The 24,589-nt window shown below is 36.3% G+C and overlaps 1 protein-coding gene across 6 annotated transcripts in view; it reads right to left on the bottom strand.

The window, feature by feature from the left end:
* VPS13B (vacuolar protein sorting 13 homolog B) overlaps positions 1–24,589 on the bottom strand; it is a 627,348-nt gene that overhangs the window by 141,044 nt on the left and 461,715 nt on the right. For 5 of the 6 annotated variants that reach the window (XM_074352634.1, XM_074352630.1, XM_074352635.1 and 2 more), the window contains one exon: positions 7,121–7,516. In XM_074352634.1, coding sequence (XP_074208735.1) covers positions 7,121–7,516 — 396 coding nt within the window. The remainder of the gene's footprint in view (positions 1–7,120; positions 7,517–24,589) is intronic. The other variant, XM_074352633.1, reaches the window with a different exon arrangement.

Genomic DNA, 24,589 nt, shown 5'->3' with positions numbered 1-24,589 from the left:
AATGCTTTTTCCTGTCCCCAGCTGTCTTGCAAGGCCCCAGTAATATTATGCCAACATAGCCTACAGGTCCAGGGGCCCAGCCAGAGAGCAAAAGAACATCTAAGATGTGTCTTCAGCCACTCATCATTGATAGTGTTGCTTTGCCAGAAACTTTCCTAGCAAACAGCCTTCTGGCTTATGTGGATGAGAGGGCAATTTGCTGTGACCGCAGGCAAAACTAAATAGTGTCACAAATTCACTAGAGTCGGGGACATTTACTTCTAACCTTCTCTTTTTCCATAGTCCCAGAAGACATACACAGCCCAGGACAACAGGACACAATTTTAAAATATGTAATCTGAAGCCAACAGTTTTCTAGCAGTCTAGATTAAGTTTGGAATTCGGTAACTAAAAACAATAGGGAGAAGGCTAATTTAGCCAGAGACAAGGGCTGAAGGTGAATATACTTGGAAGAGCAGAGTAACGGTACTGGATTTCTCATTAGAAGGGAACACAGTCTTATGAAGACTTCATATTTCCCAAGAGAACCATATTTACACGATTAACAATTCTTTTGTTGAGGAAAGAAAGAGCTTTCATTATTGCATGTGGACACATGTGGGCTGTGTAAAAATATAAGGGATGTGTAACACACGGTAAACAGAAAGTAATGATCTTAAACAGGCCAAATCCTTGAACTCGTCATTAATAAATGTCTCTCCTGCATTCAGCTACCCGGGCTGCTGGGAGCCTGTTTTCTTCAAGTACTTCAAACGCTGAAATCCAGGAACATTTATTATTTTAATCCATTACAGGCAGCGCTTGATTTAACTTTATTGGTTGTGGTGGTGGTAGTGGTTATAAGTGGGGGTACAGCAATGTTCTTTTACACATCATTTCAAAAGGGCTTAATTATATTTTATAGTTTGGGCCAGGAATTCTGCTTGTTTTTTGTCTAACAAGGTTCAAGTGGAGTTCAGGTCGGTGATTAATCAGAAGAAAAAGTCAGAGATGGTTATCTCTCTGCGCTGAGCTCATCTCCCTCTACGCACGGCTGGGCAGGTACATCGTGTTCACTATGCCAGGCGCACGACAGTGCTCTGACATCCTAGGACCAGTGCTTACTAGATGATTTTTACCTCTCATACAGCCTGGAGATGAACATATCAGAAATCTCACCCAGTGGTCATCATCTAAATTCCTGAAGTTGCTTTCCTATGTATTTAAAGGTTTCCCATTAAAATCCAAAACAGCTATAATAACTGAAAAGATCATCACTAAAAAAATGTACATGAAGAACAAAAAGCACTCAACAGATATTTAAAAAATGCATAAAACCTTTAACACAGAAAAACTTAAATATCCTAAATGAAAGATGTAAAGAGTGATCAGCATAATTTGGTTAAACAAAAAAACAAACGACCATATAAATATGCCTGAACAGCATATATACTAGTGGAAATTATTTTTAATATCCAATATTTTTAATTTTTTACCTCTCTTTGTGAGGGGTCGAAAAAGATCACTTCTAAGAGAGTAGTATTAATATTGCTTATTATTGTCCAAAATTCTATCTAATCATGTATTATGCTAACCATTACAGCCAGGAGAATAAAACTTGTATGGTGGGATTCCTTCTCCACTGCATGTGATTTCTAAAAGAGAGGACAAGAGAATTACTCCCCAAGAGGATATCTTACACATTTATGGTTTTTATTTTCTACCACATTAGAGAAAAAATATGGGACATTATTTTGAAAAGAAATTATGAAAATTTTACTTTTTCCACTTGTTTTCCATTCATTTTTAGAACTTCTTATCCTACCTTTTTTTTTTTTTAATGTCTCAGTAGTCCACCAGTATGCACAGAAAAATATCACTGTTGAAAAAAATCAGTAATGTACAGGTAATTTAAGAATAAAAAAAAATAAAAAGAGGGACATGCCAGTTCCTCAGTAGCAACTTTGAACCTTGTTATAAAGTAATAGGAGGGAATCTGAGCAGGATTAATGGTGGTACTCAGCTCGGGGATGAGCGGTGTCATGTTTCACGGACTCTAGGCCATCTGCTCTGCCTGCCTACATTTTACTTCTGCAAAACTATAAACGCACCTCTACCTCAGGGACTATAGAAAGGCATTAGAATTCTTCTGCTTTTCATTATCACAAGATTCAGTAACTCATTTCATTGTCAAGATAATCCCCTTTTATTCTTTCTTTTGCGCTTGCGAGGTATGCCAAAATGACAAATAAAACCCCAGATGTTACAGACTCTATGAGGTCTCCACCTTTCCCTGAGTGTTGGGTTTAAGCTACTTGGGACACAGTGTCAAAAATGACAGGACTCTGATGCCCACACCCAATATTCATTATGGTTTGTTAGCGATTTGTATAGCTGTCCACAAGTCCAACTTCCACTTCAATTCTCAGTGGCTCCTTAACAGTTAAGTTTGTCCTCTGACTTTAACTGTCAAAGAATTCATTTCCTATTGTTCAGCCATTGGACAGAGATACTATTTCTTTCTAAAAGTAACAAAAGTCTTTGGGGTATTGTAAATGGCTTGTTATTGCAATATATTACTTTAGGTATTCATACCTAATTTAATGCTTTATTTTCCCTCAGGCTTCCTTGCGTTTCTGCAGCATCCAATGGCTATGACAACGCCTTAAGAGATTTTCCTCAGGAGATCCAGTTGACTCTGGAATGAAAAGCTGGAGCTCCACTTTGTATCAATTAAAGCCCAGTTTCACTTTTCAATACATGAAAAGGAGTGTTAGGTTCTTTATGTTTTATTGGTCCTGAATTCAGTGAACTTGAGAAGAGGCATTTGTATATGTGAAAAATAATGTGGTTATGCTTTCTTTCTTTTTACTTTTGTTTATACACAAAGGTAAGTACATCTGGATGACAGAGGCTGGGGTAGTGGAAGTTATTTAAACCACAGCTCTTTGACTAGGAGTTCAACTCTTTGCTTCCTGCATGGATGAAAAGTCCCCTAAGTCCCTATGGAAAGAGGATCTTTGCAACTTTCCCCCAATTCTGACTCAAATGCCAGCCAAGATGGCCTCACTTCGGCTCTTCCTCCCACCCTCTGTGCCACCTAATTTGTTCATATCCTATTTCCCTCCTCCATGTCTGTGTGGAGGATGCTACTATTCTAAGTGCCCCTGAGAAGAGCAAGGCAGCCCAAAGCACAGCTATCTCACAGCCTGAATTGTGTACCCTTATTTGCCAAAATCTAAGAAGTGCCGCCCTAACAGAGCCATAATTTACTCTGACAAGGGGAGCTAAAGTCTGCGGCTCACTCCTCACCCTGCCTGTGCAAAGTGCTACACTGCTGGTCTGGAATTTATAGCTACATACTTATGGTTTCTCCAAAATGACACACTTCAAACAGCAAAAAAAGACTGTGTGGGGTGGGGGGGGGGAGGAAGAGGGGTGCTTCTAAAAAAGAACATATTATAGAATGGGATGGATTTAGTAGACAGCAAAAGAAATATTATCTGCCTTAAAATGTTTCAGAAAATAAGATGCAATTTAAAAAAAAGATTAATTTTGTTATAGATAATACAATCATAGACATTTTTGCGATATTATACACAATCAGAAATTTTTGCAATATTATAGAGCAATTTAAAAAATACAAGCATTATGTCTACTACAATCAGAACTTTAGGGTCATTTTACCAAAGACATACAGGAGAATGTAAGTATTTTAGCAGAAAAATGAGTTAGGTTAATTGTAAGTCACTGTTAAACTAGCATCTGTAGAGTGGTATTAAAAAAAAAAAAAAAAAAAACCCAAAACCAAGTCCCTTGAAACACGGATAGTTTAGGGCCGCAGAACAGTACAGGAGGCTACGAAGGACTCGTGGATTTTTCTTTTATTAAGTGGAAAATATTTAACCATTTCATTTTGGTTCAAATGATGAAACCATTTCAGTGAATAATCTGTACATATTTTGTTGTAAAAACAAGTAAGTGACTATAAAAGGGTATCAGATTTAATGTATTGACAGTGTCTGGGAAGAAAATTAACTTCTCTCTCTCACTCTTCTATCATTCCCTTCCCCATGCACTTCCCATAAGCGCATGACGGTTTAGATGATAAAAAATATAATCATTAGGCAAACTCAAATATTTTTTGTACTTTCCAGAAGTGAGGAAACATGCCTACAACACATTCCCAATTGTGTTTCTCTAAATATTACTCAGAACATAAGATTCCTCTAGCATTACAAATCTATTTCAGATCCTAAATTAAAACTCATCTGGAAAGGACCGTTTTACCCTGTTTATATAACATTGTCACATAAAGAGTGTTAAAAAAAATATTTCACTAAAAATAGCTTGCGTAAGTTAGGGATTAGAGTAGTTTCTGCTGCTATAATTGTTCCTTTGTAGTTTTTTCCATGATGTTTTTGCACAGTGTTTTTGACTGTGTTTATTAAAGTCAGCACATCAAAAAGGATCAAAGAGAAAGTGAGTGAGAACCAAAGAAACCCCAAGTGTGTTGTCTCATTGGGGAGTTATGCAGATTCGCATAAACAAGTGCAAATTGTTGAGGTTTTAATGAAAATTTTCTGCAATTATTTTATCTTAAGTCATTCTATACAATAACATCTGTACAGCAGATGGCTATGCTGTACCAAGGCAATGCTCCTTTTTCTTTCTGTTTAATAGTACGTCTGAGATGACTACTTTTGTCACTGGGCTCAATTTGGTTCAGCAAATAATTTGAAAAGTGCAGCTGCTGCAGATGGTCACAACAGTTATATAAACTGTACAATCAAAGACGTAGTTAAGTATTTCTGCATTAGATTCAAACTATAAAAATCTTGACATTAACTCTGCTGTGCTCAGAGAAATAATATAAAAAATTTTGGTTGAATACATTATGATGTCACTTGAAAAATACACAAAGAAATATGATTACTGGTAGGAGAGTTATTTTTTCGTGAGGAGAATTTTTTTTTACAAATATCAAAAACGTGTCTTAAATATATATTTGCATACATTTCGACCAAGGTGCAAAGCATGATTTTTTAAGGTACTCAATTACACAATGAAATTGATGTTCAAGGTTTAAATTATATCTTACTTTAAAAAAAATTCTGCTTAGTTAAAAATCAATTTTTGAAAACTATGTAGTAATCTCTCAATTATAATTTCCTAGAAATCTGCCTACAGCAATAATTAGAATTTATAATCTTATTTCACTTAATTATAATTTGTTATTACCTTGCTGACTTCGTTATCTTTTAAACATTTGAGCATGTCATCGCTTTAAGCAGAAACGTAGAGAAAACAGATTTTGTGCTTGTTACATTCTCATAATAAAGTTGTTCCTATTAAATGGCTAACTTCAATTTGATTTGATTTCCTGATGTAAATAACTACTTCAGAACATTTGCTGAATGCTCCACATTAGAGCTGTATAAGGTAAGTCTTAGTCAGAGCTATAGTTTCTACTTCTGCATTTAACTAGGTAAAAGGAATAGGGGTACTGGTATAAGAGGGAAAAACAAGTTAAAAAAAAACAGAATGAGTCTACTACCTTGTAGTGCTCAGTGAGAGGATTTTAATTATATTTTAGATATTTACTCAAAATTGACACTATTAAAAGTGGATAAAATACGAATAGCAAATGAATAAAATAAGAAATGAGGATGAAAAAAGGAAAAGGAACTAGAATTAGGTACAGTACACATTCAATTCTTTCACTATGTTTGAGTCCTAACCCTTTCCCTCCTATGATTCAGGTACAACTGGAAAGGAGTGGGAATGGATCCAGGGTTGTCTGGGTTGCAATTTATTTGTGGATAAATCAGATATTGTAGACTCCAGTGTTTCATAGCCTTTCATGTCCGGGGGACCTTACATGTTTCATTTCTAACTTTAAGACTAAAAAATATACAGTGCTTTTAGCTGGCTTGGTCACAAATATTTCTGGTGAGAAAGAAAGAAATCATTTCTTTTTTTGCCTAAAATTCATACTTCTCAACTCCAAAATTCTTTATCTCTTCAACTACTCTGCCCAAACTGGCTATATGGAACTAAGTTACAGCTAGTCTCCAGCTGCCACTTAATTACTTTATAGAAAGCAACTAAGTTGCATATAGTTTCAGGATTTACTTTATCCCCCACCCCGCCACCCGCACTACGCATCTAGTCCCACTTCTTTACTGCAAATTCAAGTGGAAAAAAATGTTTCCCTCTTGCGACTTTTACTTTCAAAGTAAAATTTCTGGCATCCTGCCCTGAACGTTTACAGTAGTAGTTTCTGTGATTGAAAATGGTCATTTCCCACCTGTACCTTGTCTTTTCTCTTTCCCTCCTGCCCACCCTTTTTGATTCAGTCTGAAAAAGCACGTAACAAACTAGTCACGGTAAGAAAAGAGGAAAATGTAGATGTCACTGCCCATTAATTTCTCACCTCTCCAACCATCAAGGGGGTTCAGTTGGCCGGTCCACAGCTCCCTCTGCTCAGCTGGGCACAGAAGCACAGCCTTTCCTTGCCAGGTGTTGCTACCTGATAATCCTCAATGGCATTGTCTTTGCAAAGTTGAACCCTGGCTTCTATTACACTTTGTGTAACATTCATGCCACCAGAGCAATTTTTCTTTTTTAAATAAATTGTTACCAGTGACTTAATGGAGCACATTGGAATCACCTGCAGGGTTTGCTGGGACACAGATTTCTGGGCTCCATGCCCAGTTTCTGATTCAGTAGGTCAGGGGTACGGTCTGAGAACTTGCATTACTAACAAGTCCCCAGATGATGTGGATGCTGCTGGTCCTGAGATCACACTCTGAAAGCTATTAATGGTTCACAAAACCTGATACGTAGCCTGTTCTTCCACTACAGCTATTTTAGGTAAAAAGAAATTTAGAAATGAGCAGTTTTAAAGACATCTGTAGGAACACGCCTGAAGAAGTGGATTGGAACAGTTTAGTTCAGGGCTTAAATAATTTGTTATAAAATTTTCTGTAAAGTAAGGTCACAAACCAAAAATGTCTCCATCTCTAATAGTCCCAGAAACTTTTAACCTCTCCATGCATAGATCAACCTTCAGAATTATGCACTTTCAGATGTGAACAAGTCATACTGTCATCTCCCTCTCCCCTTTTCTGTCACTTACCAGGTACTTTTTGTGCTGCTTTGACGTTAAGGCTTCCGTTGAGTGTTGATAAAGATGCTAACAGGCATGGTTTATTTGGATGAGGGACAGTTTCCATGGAGACCACAATCTGAGTAGTATGAACAGAAATCTTCTGAAAGCAGGAAACAGTTCTCCACACATTTTCTTGAAATGGAATCTTTTGTGTTCCATCACCATGAACTTTCAGTTTAGACAACTTTCCACGGTAGCATGTGGAGGCTGGAAGCTCATCCTTACTCAGCGTGGTGTCTGACAGAGCTGAGGTCTCTTTGCTGTGTGCACTTTTTATCTTCTGTAAAAAATGGTTTACCTGGTCCACCTTGGTAAAACTCAGGTTTGCTTTCAAAGGTTTTGATATATCCAAGTTGATGTCTGCTATAGAATTGAAAAAGATAAGAAAATTACTGAAGCTCTCTTATTAACTATAAGCCTTTACTTCCCTGTTAAGCTCCTATTTAAGCTCCTCAACACCTGTACTGTGGACTCATTATGATGCCATTATAATTCTTCTACTCATCACCTAACTATTCTTCCCACTTTGTTGCTTAAAGGAACACTTTCCCGGGCTTACTTACATCCTACACTCCTGTCTCCATCCATGTGACTGTTCCCGACAGGGTGAAGGCCACGCATGGACATCTATCTGCCCTCTCCACTCTGAGGCAAAATTAAGCAGCCTTTCCAGTTTGTTACTGGCACTGACAATCTTTCTTTTGAGGTAAAAGTTCTTCCCTCAGCATTCGGCACAATGCTTGACACAAATACCGGTATTCATGAATATCTGTCCACGTGATTCACTGAAGTGGCCGCTCCACAACTTTGTTTGTTTCCTCTTTGTGACCTGCTAAAAACCAGAAGAGTGCCTACATCTTTCCCTACATTCTGCACGGATAGAATATCAATGATCCCATCCAACGTAAGATGGGTGAACTGAGATTTCTTAAAATCTACAGTTCATTTGCCATGTATCATATATCACATGGTGCCCTTATTTGCCACTCAGTCACCTGACTTTAAAACTAACTAGGTCCTATTAGTTCAGTTTTTGCCTTCTTACTTCTTTATTGTCAATAAGACATAAGACTATAAGCATCATGAAGGCAGAGCAAGTCATAAATTTTTATACCCAGTGCCTGGCACAGTGTCTCTCTCAAATGTACGTGTTCAATAAATGGTTGAGTTGAATTGAACCTATCAAGTGTTCTTTTCATTGGAGCCTGAGGATGTAATACAAGCCAACCACAGATGAAGCTAGAAATAGCAGTTATCAAGCAGATTAAGTTCATATTCTATCTCTGTCTTCATAAGGAGGACCCCTTCTCACCTTCCTCAGATATCAGCACCTTAAGGGTTCTTCCTGGGTACCCAGGCTCCCTCAGGGTACCATGCCTTTTGAGTGTGCCTTTCCTTGTGTTTCTTTAATCAGGCCTAGGAAAATGCTGAGAGTCCTGCTTCCAGTTAGCTGTCCACTGGAAAGGGTCAGACCCCTGAATCACCCTTCTGCAATACTAAAATGTTCCCTGCTGCCTACACTTTTTAAACAAGAAAGAAAAAAAACACCTCATTTAAGGGAATTAATTTTTTAACATCCTTACTGACATATTAACTCACACACCATATAATTTACCCATTTAAAATGTAACAATTCAATGGCATTATTTTTTGACTTGTAGAATTTGGGGTACTGAAAGGGGCTGGTGAGCAAAATATTTTAGGGAAATTGGATGATTCGAATGACTCATACATCAACCTGCTCTGCCTATAAATCCTATTCTGTGGGCTTCCAAATTTGGTGGCTTCACAGAAAATATCTGCTTTTGTCTGGATTCATAATGTGAGATTTAAATTAAGGGTCAGAAGTGCTCATTCTGTAGCCACAGAAACAATTTAGTGACCTACCCAGGAAGCTGCCCAAATAGCCACCTATACCAACTGCTGAGCCTAAGGGATCCGCTTCCCCTGCCTGTGGACCGGCAAAGCGTCCATGCAGTGGCGCGTATGAGTCGCTAACTACCATCTCACCGTTGATCCTCCCATCTCAGGTATCACGTCCCAGTGACACAGAAAAAAACTACACCTCTAGTTACTTGCCTAACTTGTTTTTGAGACTTAGTCTTTGAGTTACTTCCTCCAGGAAATCTTTCTTGACCCTTGTGGCTGAGTAAGGTACCTCTCATCCACTGCTTCCAGAGTATCTTATGTGTTGTGTCATCATCAGGTACCTATTTATATTATTTTATATAGTTACTGCTTAGGTATCTGTCCTGGTCCAGCTAACTGTGAGCTCCTGAACAGTCAGGACTGTCCTACGTCTTAACATTCAGAGTGTCGAAACTACTGTTTAGTCCAGAGTGAGTACTAAATGAATATTTAATGATGTAGTGAAGGCAAAAAATGAATGACTTTTTCCTTTCTACTGAACTCCCACAGGCTCATCAAATCAATTCATCCGGAACAATCCATCAACTCCTCTCAAACAAGCTATATTCCCAGCCTCAGTTACTGGCTCTATAATCTTCCATTTGGCTCATATTAAGAAAAAATCTGACTTTTGGACTCATTTCATTCTCTTTTTCCCTGGTCCAAATCTGCTCAATGATTAAGTTCTGTTAATTTCACTTCCAAAATATTGTTTGAATCCAATCTCCTTCTCTCCAGCATTCCAGCCACTCCCCATTTTTTCGTTCACGCCTTTGATATTCAACTATTATAAAGCCTCCTAAATGGCTTTTCTGTCTAGACCAATTCCTGTTAATCCAGTCTCTCCAGAGCAATTTCCAAATGATTTGTTTCAAATGTGATCCTGATTGGCACACTAGTACTTAAAACTCTTTAATGGCTCTTCTTTACCTATGGGATAAAAGACCAAGCTCCTCAGAATGGAAAAAAGAACTTGCATTTCTTTATAGCCATTGCCCACTACAGATTAAAGTTCCAGAAATATCAAAGAGTTTACAGAGCTCATTTCCTCCAACCCACGCTATGTCAGACCTTCAGGCCTTTGATCATGTTGCTCCTTAGTCTAATGTACCCTTTCCTTGCCTGACACCTAGTCTTCAGCATGCTGCTCAGCATTTGCTCCAAAAAGTTGATCCACAAAGCTGGATCTGCACAAGTAGTTTTCTGTGAGATATAATCCCAACTAAGAAGATCCTTGAGTGCATGTTTTTCATCTTTAACACTTAGCATTGGGCTTCAAACTCAGCATGAAGTACATGTTTGGTCACTTCACCTGGAGCACTACAGAACATTCTAATCTGGCTCTGTGGTAGGCAGAATTCTAAAGATGACCCCCTCTCCCTCAAGATTCATCTCCCCTGATTATTGAATCAAACACTAATCTAGGTAATGCTATGCTGTGAAGAGATTTTACAGTTGTGATAAAAATCCCAGATAAATTGAATTTATGACACAGAGATTATCTGGTGGGCCTGATCTATTAAATGAGCCCTTTAAAAAGTACATGAAGGAGGCAGAAGGGAAAGTCAGAGAGATGAGAAATGTGAGAAGGGCTCTATGGTATGTCATTGTTGCTTTGAGGATGGTGGCGGCCATTTGAGAAGGAATGGGTGCTCTAAAGCTGAGGGAAGGAAGCACTGGCCAACCACTAACAAGGAATTGGGGACTTCAGTCCTACAACCATAGGAAATGGATTATGCAAACAAATGGAATGAGTCTGGAAGTGGATTCTTTCCTAGAGCCTCTAGTTTAGAGCCCAGCCCAGCTGAATGACACCTTGATTTTGGCCTTGTGAGATTCTGAGCCAAGGATCCAGCTGAACCCACCTGGACTTCTGTAGGTCAGGATACTGACTTGCAGGATTGTGAGATAATAAATTTGTGTTCCTATAAGTCACTACATTTGTGGCGACTTGTTATACATCAAATTCCATATGCACATGTACCCACAGGATAGTTCTAGTTTCTAATATGATCATGAATGAAGTCTCAAGGCCTAGGAATGTTTGCCTCAGCTTCTTTTATCTTCTTCCTCCAAAGCAAAAATATCTAATATACCTTGCTCTTCTCTTTGTTAGCTGCCAATTTCTTCTCTTTAAAAATTATTTCAGAGTTCCAGGAAAAATGGAACCCTGTCTCTCCCACTTCATGCAGTTATAATATCTAGAGAGAATATAGCCATAAGACCTACACAGAGCAGCTATTTGAGGACTCTGAAAAGTAAGTGGTAACACACATAATTATATGTAAAATAGATAAACAACAAGGACCTACTGTATAGCACAGTGAACCTTATTCAATTTCTTCTAATGAGCTGTAACAGAAAAGAAACTGAAAAAATAAATATGTATGCATGTATATATATAACTCAATCACTCTGTTGTACTCCTGAAGCTAACATTGTAAACTGACTACAATTCAATAAAAAATAAGAATGAATGAATGAATGAATGAATGAATGAATAAATAAATACACACATACATACATACAATGAATATATGGGGAAAAAAAGTAAATGATAACAGATAGATTGGGGAAGATGACTAGATTCAAAACACCACCAAAATGTAGTGAGTTTCTCATTTTTCTTCCCGTACTCCCAGCCTGGACTAAAGGCAGCCCAAAACCTGGAGGTGGGCATCAGGAATGGACAGAGGGAGCAGCAGGAGAAACTCTCTATTTCTGGCGTCAGAAATGGTAAGGAAATTTCTAATGTTCACAGGGACTATGAAAATCCCTCATTTCCCCCTTATTTATCTTGTCCTGTAGGAAATAGGAGACAACACTCATAAATTCATTTCGTGAAATCAACATTACTGATAGCAAAGTCAGATAAAGATAGTAAAAGAAAATTATAGACCAATATCCCTTAAAACCAGAGACATAAAAATCTTAAAAAAAAAAAAAAGACAAATCAAGCAATGTATGAAAGTAATAATATACTACGACCAAGAGGGGTTTATTCTGGGACTACAAGGTTGGCTCAGTATTAGAAAATCAATCAAATAATAGTATTACCAGTTTACAAACAAACAAACAAACAAAAAAAACACCACCAACAAAAAAAGACATCATCATATCAATTGATGCAGAAAACGCTTTTGAAAAACTTGATAGCCATTTATGATAAGAATTCTTAGCAAACTGTCAATAGATGGGAGCTTTCTTAACCTGTTAAAATTCACAGGTGAAAAAACCTATAGTTAACATCATCCTTAATCATGAAGGATTGGATTGACTGAATGCTTTTTCCCTAAGATCAGAAACAAGATAAGGACATCCATTTTCACTACCCATACTCAACATAATACTAGAAATCCCAACCAGTGCAATATGGCAATAATAATAATAATAAAAAAAAAAGGCATGAAGATTGGAAAGGAAGAAATAAAATGATGGTCTGTTCACAGATGACAGGATTACCTATGTAGAAAACTCCAAGAAATCTACAGAAAAGCTCCTTGAATTAATAAATGAATTTGGCAAGATTTTAGAATACAAGACCACCACACAAAAATCAATTGAGTTTGTACAAACTAGCAACGTGCAGTTGGAATAAAAAACATTTAAACAGAAAATAACATTTATAATAGCACCAAATAAAATAAATACTTAGGTATAAATCTAGTAAGACTCATACAGAATCTGTATGTTGAAAACTACAAAATGCTAATGAAAAATCATTAAAGACCTAAGTAAATGGAGAGATATGCTGTACACATAACGTATTTATGGACTGAAAGGCTTAAAGTTATAAAGATGTTTTTTCCCAGTTGATCTACAGATTTCACATAATTCCAATCAAATTCCGTAAGTATTTACTGTAGATATAGAAAAGCTGATTCTAAAATTTATAGAGGAGCTATACAACAGAAACTGACATCTTGTAACTAACTATACTGCAAATAAAAAAATGTATACAGGAAAGCATAAGAAATAGAATAGTCAAACACTTTTGAAATAGAAGAATAACACTAGGTGACTTACACTACCTGATTTTAAGACTTAGTATGATGCTACTATGATCGAGACAATATAATCTCAGAGAAGTGATATACATGTATATCAAGCAGAACATAACAGAGAATCCAGAAATAAAGAGTCCAACCAAATACTGTGAATTTTCTTTTCAAGTGCAAAGATACTTCAATAAAGATTAGTTTATCAAAAAATGGTGCCAAAAAAAGAGAAAAGTGAACTTTTGAACTTAACTTTATACCTTATCCAAAATTAACTCAAAATGAATCACAAATCTAAATGTAAAATGTAAAATTATAAAACTTTTAAGATGAAAACATAGGAGACAATCTCTAAGTCCTGAAATTAGGCAGAGTTCTTATATACAGTACCAAAAAGAGCATGATTCTTTTTAAAAATTATAAACCGGACTTCATAACTAAAAACTTTCACTCTGTAAAAAGTAACATTAAGAGAATAAAAAGACAAGCTATGCACTGGGAGAAAATATTTGCAAATCACATATCTGACAAAAGACTTGCATCCATAATGTAAAAAAAAAAATTCCAAATTCAACAATTAGAAACAAACAGGTTAATTTTAAAATAGGCAAAAGATTTGGATAGAAACTTCACCAAAAAGCATATATATAAGTAGCAGATAAACACATATAAAAACATAAGACATCATTAGTCAACAGAAAAGTACAAAAAAATGACAATGACACATCTATTAGAATGGCTAAAATAAAACATACTGACAATACGAAGTGCTGGGGAGGATACAGAACTAGTGTGATTCTCATACATCACTGGTGGAAATGTCAAATGATACAGGCAACCTGGAAACATTTTAGTAGTTTCTTGTTACTTAACATGACCCACCAATTTCATACCTAGGTATTTATTATAGAGGAATGAAACTAATGTTCACACACAACCTATACATGAATGTTTAAAGTAGCTCTATTCATAATAACCAAAACTGGAAACAACTTAGATGTCCTTCAATAGATGAAGTCTTAAACTGTGGTATATCTACATGATGGAATACTACTCAGCAATAAAAAGGAATGTGCTACTGATACACGTGACAACTTGACCAAATCTCAAAGGCAGTACAATCTCAAAGGCAGTAGATGAGTGAAAGAAGCCAGTCTGAAAAGGTTACATGCTGTGTGATTACATTTGTATAACATCCTCAGAAAGTCAAAAGAAAAAAAAACAAACCTTAAAGTGATGGAGAGCAGTAGTTATCAGAGATTAGGGTTTATTGGTGGGTGTGATTACAAAGGAATACCATGAGAGTTTTTTAACATGGTAGAACTGTTCTGTATCTTGACTATGGCCATGGTTACACAATTCTATACTTGTATCAAAAGTCATAGAATTGTATACCAAAGAAGGACAATTTTACTACATATTAACTTAAAAAATAAAAAAGAAACACAAGTTATTCCAATGACTTTGTCCTATGCATGATAGGAAAGTATTTTCCACTCCATTTATTTTTTACCCACACGTGTGCTTCTCAAAAGGCCAAAGGGCTTCAATGTGTCCCTATGTGTAGGGAAGCCCACTTTATGCCTGAGTGTTAACCAACGCTACTGGGTCAGTTTTTGAGGTTTACTTTCCATTCTCTGTAGCCCCTCCAACAAGGTAGTAGAACATCTGTGCTAATGGTGAGATCAGGGTGGCCTTTCTGTAGAAGGTGAAAAAGGGGGACTGCTACTCCTAAGTGTTAGGGAAGCCACAGGACAATTCCTGATCTTACTAACACCAAATGTTGTGGCACATGAAAATTAGAGGCTTTAACTTAACAGCTGGACTAGAGTCAGTTAAGCCAGTAAAACTCAAAAGCATAGGTCAGTTTGGTGCCACCCAAAGCAGTTGAGTTACAAGAGAGAAATATCTGTTCATATGACTTGGCTCGTATTACAAAAGAAATTTTTTAAAACGGTCCCTTTTTTTATCAGTAGGAGTCAAATGCTGATAAATTCAGGAAAAGAAATGTGTATTAAAAAAATCTAAACATATTGGTGAAGTTCAACCATGAATCTAATTGAGTTACATTATTGACCTTATTCTACCAAATACAAATTCTTTGAGTAGTATAAAATCAGAAAGACCCATTTCTCAAAGCAATGTCAAGGTCAGCCCATGACATGTATTTGGTATAAGTCTGGTAGCTCAAAATGGAGATGGCAAACACATAATTAATTACAGTTGCCTCTCTTGTTCTATCTTTAAGTCATGAATCTCTACTAGGTTACAAGTTTATATATAACAATTCACCAAGACTCAACAAATTTTAGCAATAAGAAAGTCTGAAGCAATTTATCTTGGTCCTCCCTCTCTCATGTATCTCATATAGTTTGTCCCCAAAGTATCAGTGTGATTTTAAACTTAAATAACTTCAGAAGAATAAATGCTACAGAATTATTTAAAAAATCATTTTAAAGCTTAATTACTTAAATTCCTTTGGCTGCATGAATTTGAAATGTGAATTTTTAATGTTAACTTTTTATGATCTGGTTTCTGGATGGCTTTCTTTGGCCAGTGGATTGCTAAAGGAAGGCTTCTTGTTTGGACACTTTGGCCACTTGATTTATCTTTCCTATGAGGTCAGGTCAAAATTGTTATGTATGCATCAAAACTTCATTTTTTGAGTGATCTTAAACCTAGGAGTACAAATTCAATCTCTCAGTCACTGAATACCAGCTGATGAAAGTTTTTAGTTTTAGTTCAAAAATCTAGAAGAGCTAGATACATAGTACATGATAGATGTTAACTTTTTATTAAAAACAAGTTGATATTTAAAACATCTAAATAATTTACCTTTCAGATGTTTTTTAATTGTTTGTTCGCACACAGTGCAATCTCTGTGCATGGTGCCCTCCACTAGGTCACAGAGTTCCTCTCCCCCACCCCCCATAGCTAGAATGCTGAGCCACATTCCTTGCAAAACACAGTCTGTCCTATGTATAAACAGAGGGCTTGGAGCAGTCCCATTTGGGTGAGCTGGACAGTACTCTAGGCCAAGAGCCCAAAAAGCAGAGTGGAAATGAGGCCATACTGTAATATTACGTATTCCTTTCAAAGCAGCAGGTCCATCAAGAGACACACAGCAAACACCAGAATGAGGAGAACCACAAATGCAACAGCACCCTTTCCTGCTGGATAAAGTCCATCAACATGTGTGAATCCTCCAACTAAAATCATGAAGCCATCGTCACATCTGGTAATTCAATAAATTTGTATTGTTACTTTTGCTACCTAGTGTCTCTAGACTACTACGTCCTTGAACTAGATAGGCACTTTTTTTAGGTAGAAAATTAGTGCCTTTATTACAAATATTTTCAGCTTCATAATGATAGGACGATTACTTTTACAAATGGGAAAAGTTATACAACATAAAAGTTTGGCATTTCTTAAACATAAAACATAAAAATTGGGCAACATGTTTTCTAGTCTTCTTTTATACTTTTAAAAAATTGATGAAAAACATCTAACTTCATTATTAAGATGAAAACATTAAAGAAATGGACTACAAAAAGTTTTATTCAACAGAAACACAGTGGGAGCTATATAGAATAATATTTTAAAAGACATGGAAATGTAACTGGATAAAGAACCAGGCATAGATTGATAATGTGGATTTTACTCCAATTATTATCATATTCTTGTTTAAAGGGTTTAAATTTTTTCATAATTCTCATTGAACTTTAATAAGTGGACTATTTTCAAAGTTTAGATTTTAAGACTATGTAGTAATAGAGAATCTCTCAGCTGAGTCATCTATTTCTCTGCCAACTCTTAATTTCTCGCCATTCCCAGAACACATTCTGTATCTTTAAGTTACCAAGTAAATCCATGCCTGTCAATTATTAGATTCTAATTACCCTTCAAAACTTTCTGAACAGCTACCAGGAAACAGAATGATGGAATGATTATTGAGTTAAAAGGAGATTAGACAAATACAAATAAATTATACTTATTTTATGTTCCCATCACCCTAGGAGATGACTTAATAGTGAAAGGAAAAGAATCATATTGTAATAATGAAATCAGAGAGGGAATTCAAGCCCCAGAGGTGATTCCTCTAAGTTATGTTAATGCACACCTTGTGGGGGACCAAACACCAACTGGAAAAGTTTCCTGAAAACTGTTCCAGATATTTTCTCATTTAAAATGTTCCAACTTTACTTGACCCATTAGTCATCATATTACTTACATTTATGATGTATTTTGAAATCTATTACCAAAAACCCAATGGATTCAATATGGCTTGTTATACCCAAATCATAACATTTATGAAAGAAAACTTCTTTGTTAAGTGTTTCTTCCTTTGGAATTTTATTTGTAAAAGACAATTTTTTAAAGACAAGCAGGATTTACTAGGAAAATAGTCAGTGGCTATGAACAGACACATGAACGATGGTGTTTTCCCCCCAACCTTAGAGGGGAAAATGCAAAAAAAAAAAAAAAAAAAAAAAGAAAAAAGAAAAAAGAACACATTTTTAATCAAATTTGACTCTATGCATTATAGTAACTCTAATAAAATATGTATTTTTTATTATTAGGTCATAGTATGGTTTTTTTCCTCTTATTCAGCATTTCAAATTCAGACTTTGGTTACACTGTCCAAGTAAAGGTATTCATGATGATAATGGGCAGTGGAAACTGAGTATTCACAGGTGTGAGAGCTAGAAAATTTGAAAAGCTGCCCATGACAGTGAGATCTACAGGTTTTCACTGAAGTGTAAAGACCTCAGCGGTGGCAGACGCTAGCGTGTCAATTAACAACAGTATACCAAATGGAACTGGGTGCAAGCTGTCCCATGAGTTGTTGGGGAGGCTCAGAGACATGGACTGACACATGTCCTTGACTGGTCAGTCAGCAGCTACTTACAGTGGTGCTTCTCACTGGGATTTGGGCATCATCATTAGTAGCATAATTACTCATGCACATATTCTTTTGATCAACCACTGACTTTTTTGGACGACACTGTCCCACTCCCCAAAAATCACAACATAAAAGTTCTGATTATAGGATAATTGTATTGGCTTTCTAAAATAAATGTACTGAACTTAAATAAACTCATCTAAATGAGCCTCTCTCCCTCTAAGTAGTTATCATAGAAGGCTAAGTATATTCCATTGCTCTAATAATTGTGGCAGCTTTTCTGGCGCCCATTTCTTTTTTCTTATTTCTCTATTCTCAATGATGGCATATACTTATCCGTGGAGACAGCAGATCTGATTTTTGCAACAGTGAAGTGTTTTGAGATAAGGGAGCAAGGATTCCAGATTGAAGGAAAATTAAAAACACAGAGAAGTCAATTTACAGAGGCTCCCACTGCCAATGATGAGACAATTTGAGCATTAAAAATAATGAATTCAGAATAACAGCAAACAACAACTAATTAGCCACCACTGGAATATCTAGAAAACTAACTCATTTCCACCCCCATCCCCAGTTTTATTGAGGCATGATTGGTAAGTAAAATTGTAAGATATTTAAAGTGTACACTGTGATGATTTGATACACATGTACATTGTGAAAAAATTCCTATCTAAAAAACCAACTTATTTTTTTCCCCAATGGGTAAATAAAGGGAAAGAATTAAGCATTTATCCTACCTTTCTTAGGTGAACAATACTACTGAGTAACCAAATAGTAGATAAGGAAATGTTTCTCTTTACAGAAATATTCCAGCTAATATGAATATTTAAAATGCTAGAATTAAAAAGGAATGCCAGAATTAAAATATTACTGTCTGCAACCTCCAATGAATTTAGGCACTAAGCATCACTGGTTGTTAACATCACAAAAAGAGACCTTCAGACATTATGTGCTTCATGGAACAATATAAAACCTTTTACAAAACAGTCATGCTAAAAGTGAATAAATAAATAAAATAAACAAACCTGAATCAGATTAAGCCAACTACCAGTTTATATGTAGGAAATATAAAGGACAGGGGTAGACAAAGCCCCAACTGTGGTAAGTGCTACAGGACAAAAGATCTGGTTTCTTTAATATACAAATTGCAAGAGATGAAAAAAGAGAGAGGAAAACCTACCAATTAAAAGAAATTTGAAAGACAAACCAATAACGACGTGTAGACCTTATCTGGCTTCTGATTCAAAAACAAAGAAACAAAAAACAAAGAGGCACACAAACACCCACACACATTATGATATTTATGAAATAACTGGAAATCTGAACACTGAAAGGGTACTTGATATTAATGAAGAATTATTCTCTTTAGGTTTGATAATAGTATAGCAGTCCTGTTTTCAAAAGTTCTTATCTTTTAGAGATTCATATTGAAATATTCCAGATGATATACTATGATGCATGGGATTTGCTTCAAATACAGAAGATGAGGAAATGCCCAGGGTTATATATGAAACAATGTATTGGCCATAAGTTGACAATTGCTTATGCAGGAAGTTCTATATACTACTCGGTCTACTTCTGTATATGTTTAAAATCTTCCATAATAAAAAGTTTTAAAAAGGCATAGAGATGATAGTGAATTTGGTACATGAAAAAGTCGTACTAGAATATGATTTCAAACCATTTGCCTCCCAACTATCAAATTTCTCTCTTTTCTCTTCAACTTCAATAGGTGACTTTGCTTCTAGCTTCAAGGAAAAAGTTAAAGGCATTAAATTTTCCTCGATTTCTTGTTACCAAGTTGAAAACCTACCTGCATATGCCATTTCCTTTCCTTCCTTAGTTTGTTAGGTAACACCAGTTCTGTCACATGTGCGGTGGATTCTTCTCTGTCCCGCTTTCTAAGGAACCTGCCTTTATCTTTTCTTTTTAGTTTATCCAGTTCTTCTCTCAACTGGATTCCTGTTGCTGATATTTAAATACGAGAAAATTCATGTCTCTTTCAACATAAAAATAAACCCCAAACTTCTGATCTAAAGTGCTCCTTCATTTATAATAGCTATAAATAGAGTATAATGTTTAAAAATTGTGAATTACCTGCATCTTACATAATATTGTACATCAACTATACTTTAATTAAAAAAGTGGAAAAGTAAAAAACAAAATGTTCCTTAATATACTATCCTCATTATTCTTCTTCACAGCCTAACTTCTTGTAAGCATTATATCCTGCTTCCATTTCTTTTTCTCCTGCTTACTCCTCAATGCATCCCAGACTAGTGTCCATCCAGGTTAAACCAATGCGGAGGAAGTACTTGTAGTCACAATGTCTATAAATCCACTAGATATTTTTGTTTTCTTGTCTTTCTCTATCTCAAATGACTACTTGACATTATTACTTCTACACTTTTTCCCTGGCTTTTTTGACTTACACCCAAATTTCCTCTTCTCCCTCAGTTTCCTCTCAAGGGTCCCCCATTTCCTCTTGGACAAGAAATACTGATTAAACTTCTTCAGAAATGAAGTCTTAGGCTCTTTTCTCCACTTCCTCCCTGAGTAACCTCATCCGTGCCTGTGGCTTGAAGTAGCATCTACATCCCAAAGCTCCAAAACACCCAGTCCTTTATCACTAGTCTTAGTCTTTGTTGTAAGCTCCAGATATGTACGTACAATTGCCACAAACTCAACATATTCAGGATAAAATTCATGATCTCTCCCTACACATACAAACAAAATATGACTCTTTTCAAGTATTGTCTGTCTCACTAATCAGGATTACCACCTGTCTTAGCCAGCTTAGGCTGCCATAACAAAATACCATATGCTGGGTCACTTAAGTAACAGAAAGTTATTTTCTCAGATTTCTAGAGCTGGAATTCTGAGATCAAGGTGCTAGCATGGCTGGTTTCTGGGGAAGGCTCTCTTACTGGCTTGCATGGCTGTCTTCTCACTGTGTCCTCACATGGCAGAGAGCGAGTGAGGAGACAGAGACAGAGACAGAGAGACAGCAAGAGAGAGAGACACAAGACAGAGAGAGCCAGCAAGATCTCTGGTGCACTAATCCCACCATGAGGGCCTGACCTCCAGGACCTTATCTAAACCTAATTATCTCCCAAAGGCCTTATATCCAAAAACTATCACAGTGGGGATTCGGGCTTCAACACATTAATTTGGTGGGGATACAACTCAGTCCACACCACAACCATCCATCCACTTAAGACCACTTAGAAACCCGTAAGTCATGCTGAAATCTCTCTTACCCTCTATCCTCTCTACTCCACTACTGCAGTCTGTGCACTTTGCCTCCCCAGTATCTACCAACTCTTTCACTTTTCTCCATTTCTAGCACCATTCCCTGATCCAAATTACCATGACCCCTCACCAGTACTACTGTAATAGTCTCCTAATTGGTTGCTTGCCTCTACTCTAGCCCCTCTCACCTACTCTTCATCCTGCAACTGGAATCATCTTTTCAAAATGCAAATATAATCATATCAATACACACACATACCTCCTTCCTCCTCAATAACATACATGCCCCACTTAAGAGTTCTTCAGTGGTTCCCCAGTGCTTTTAAGATAAAAATCCAAAATCCTTTATTACAGCCAGCAAGGCCTGGCCTCTGCCTCTCTCTACAGCCTCTCCTCCTACCACTGTTCCCTCGCTCTGCCCTGGTTTCATTTCCTTCAGGGTGCCACGATCCACTTCCCCACAAAGTCTTTTGCACACATTCTTTCAGAAAGCCACCCTCCCCTCCATGTCTTTGGTTAACTTCTTTTCATTCAAGTATATGAACTTGGCTGAGAGAAGCTTCCCTAAATCTCCACTCTTGGGGGCTGAGGAGGGTTATGACTTGATCAACAGAAGGAGGTGGGTGGTCAATATTCTTATGAGTTTGGCAGAGAAGGTTAATCTACCAAAAGCAAAGGTACAAGATTATTGAATAAAAGGAGAATCTGAAGTGAGGGCTGCCAGCAAACAGACTGAAGAAGTACCGAGGGCACACACCAGGAAGGTAGCAGGCATAATGGAGGACCATTTCAAAGGAAAACTAAAAGGACTTGAATAAAAAGAAGGATGAATCAAAGGTGACAGTAAAACTAAGAGAAGACATGAGTAGCAGAATGTTGCTATCACCAGTGCATGCGAAGAAATTTAAAGACTATACTAAGAGAAGGAGTGCATATGAAGAGGGGAGAAAATTGGTTTGATTTAATGTGAACATAGTGAATTTTAAATAACTAAACACATCTAATAGGCAGATGGAGAAACCATAAGTTATTAGAGATAGATAATAAAACTAGAACTAAGCATTTGGAAGTTAGCATAAAAGAGGTAGCTGAGGTTACTGTCTGTACTAAGAACAGAGGGCTCAAGACAAAATTCAGCATCCATTCATGATAAAAACTCTCATCAAGGTAAGTACAGAGGGAACATACCTGAACAAAATAAATGCCATTTATGACAAACCCACAGCCAACATACTACTAAATGGTGAAAAGATAAAAGCCTTCCTGCTAAAATCAGGGAAAGACAAAGATGCCCCTCTCACCGCTTCTATTTAACGCAGTACTGGAAGTCCTAGCCACAGCAGTAAGAAAACAACAGCAACAAAAGGGCATCCAAATTGAAAGGGAAGAGGTAAAACTGTCACTATTTGCAGATGACATGATACTCTATACAGAGAACCCTAAAGTCTCCATCCTCAAACTATTAGAGTTAATAAATGAATTCAGCAAGGTTACAGGATACAAGATTAATCTAGAAATCTGTTTCATTCTATACACTAGTAATGAAATGTCAGAAAGAGAAAGTAAACCCCCCCAAAAACCCCCCAAAAACCCTGTTTAAAACCTGCATTAAAAAGAAAAGAAAAGAAAAGAAAAAATCCTAAGAATAAACTTAACCAAGGAGGTGAAAGACCTACACGATGAAAACTATAAAACACTGATGAGGGAAACTGAAGATGATTCAAAGAAATGAAAAGATGTCCTGTGCTCTTGGATTGGAAGAATTAATACTGTTTGCCAAACTACCTAAAGTAATCTACAGATGTAATGCAATCCGTATAAAATATCCATGATATTTTTCATAGAACTCGAATAAGTAACTCTAAATTATATGAAACCACAGAATACCAAGAATTGCCAAAACAATCCTGAGAAAAAAGAACAGAGCTGGAGGTATAACCCTTCCAGACTTCAGACTATACTACAAAGTTACAGTCATCAAAACAGCATGTTCCTGGTATAAAAGTAGACACATAGATCAATGGAATGGAATAGAGAGCCTATAAATAAATCCACACATCCACCGTCAATTAATCTATGACAAAGGAGGCAAGAATATACCTTGGGGAAAAGACAATCTCTTCAACAAGTGGTACTGGGAAAGCTGGACAGCTACACATAAAACAAGGAAATTAGAACATTCTCTCACATCATATACAAAAATAAATTAAAAATAGTTTAAAGACCCAAATATAAGATGTGGCACAAGAAAAGCCCTAAGAGAGAACATAGGTGAAATATTTTCTGATATAAATTGTAATAATACTTTCTTAGATCAGTGCCCCAAAGCAAAAGAAATAAAAGCCAAAATAAACAAATGGGCTTTAATCAAACTTAAAAGCTTTTTCGCAGCAAAGGAACCATCAATAAAACGAAAAGACAAACTACAGAATGGAAGAAAGCATCTGTAAACAATGCAACTGACAAGGGGTTAAGATCTAAAATAAATAAACAGCTCATACAACTCAATATCAAGACAACAATCCAATCCAAAAATGGACAGAAGACCTGAAAAGACATTCTTTCCAAAGAAGACATACAGATGGCTAGCAGGCACATGAAAAGACGCTCTGCATCATAATTATTAGAGAAATGCAAACAAAACCAAAATGAAGTATCACCTCATACTGGTCAGAAGGGCTATCATCAAAACGTTCATATATAATAAGTACTGAGAGGATGTGGAGAAAAGGGACACTTGTACACTGTTGATGGGAATATAAATTCATGCAGCCGCTATGGAAAACAGTATGAAGGTTTCTCAGAAAACTAAAAATAGAACTACCATATAATCCAGAAATTCTCCTCCTGGGCATATATCCAGGAAAAATAAAAACTCTAATTTGAAAATATACTTGCACCCCAATGTTCATACTAGCATTGTTTACAATAGCCAAGAGATGTAAGCAACCCAAGTGCCGACTGATAGATGACTGGCTTAGGAAGATGTGAGAAAATACATACATACATACATACATACATACATACATACATATATATATATATACACACATACACACACACACACACACACACACACACACTGGAATATTAACCATAAAAAGAATGAAATATTTCCATTTGGAGAAACATGGATGGATCTAGAGAATATTATGTTTAGTGAAATAAGTCAGACAAAGACAAATACTGCATGATATCACTTATATGTGGAATCTAAAAAATTATACAAATGAATGTATATACAAAACAGAAACAGATTCACAGACATAGAAAACAAACATGGTTATCAAAGGGGAGGGAGAGGGGGAGGAACAAATTAGGAATATGGGAATAATAAACTACTCTATATAAAATAGATAAGCAACAAGGATTTAC

This window comes from Camelus bactrianus, chromosome 25, assembly GCF_048773025.1.
Source record: "Camelus bactrianus isolate YW-2024 breed Bactrian camel chromosome 25, ASM4877302v1, whole genome shotgun sequence".
NCBI classification, from domain to species: Eukaryota; Metazoa; Chordata; class Mammalia; order Artiodactyla; family Camelidae; genus Camelus; species Camelus bactrianus.
The sequence above is the reverse complement of the archived record's forward strand: the minus strand, read 5'-3'. Positions and strand labels throughout refer to the sequence as shown.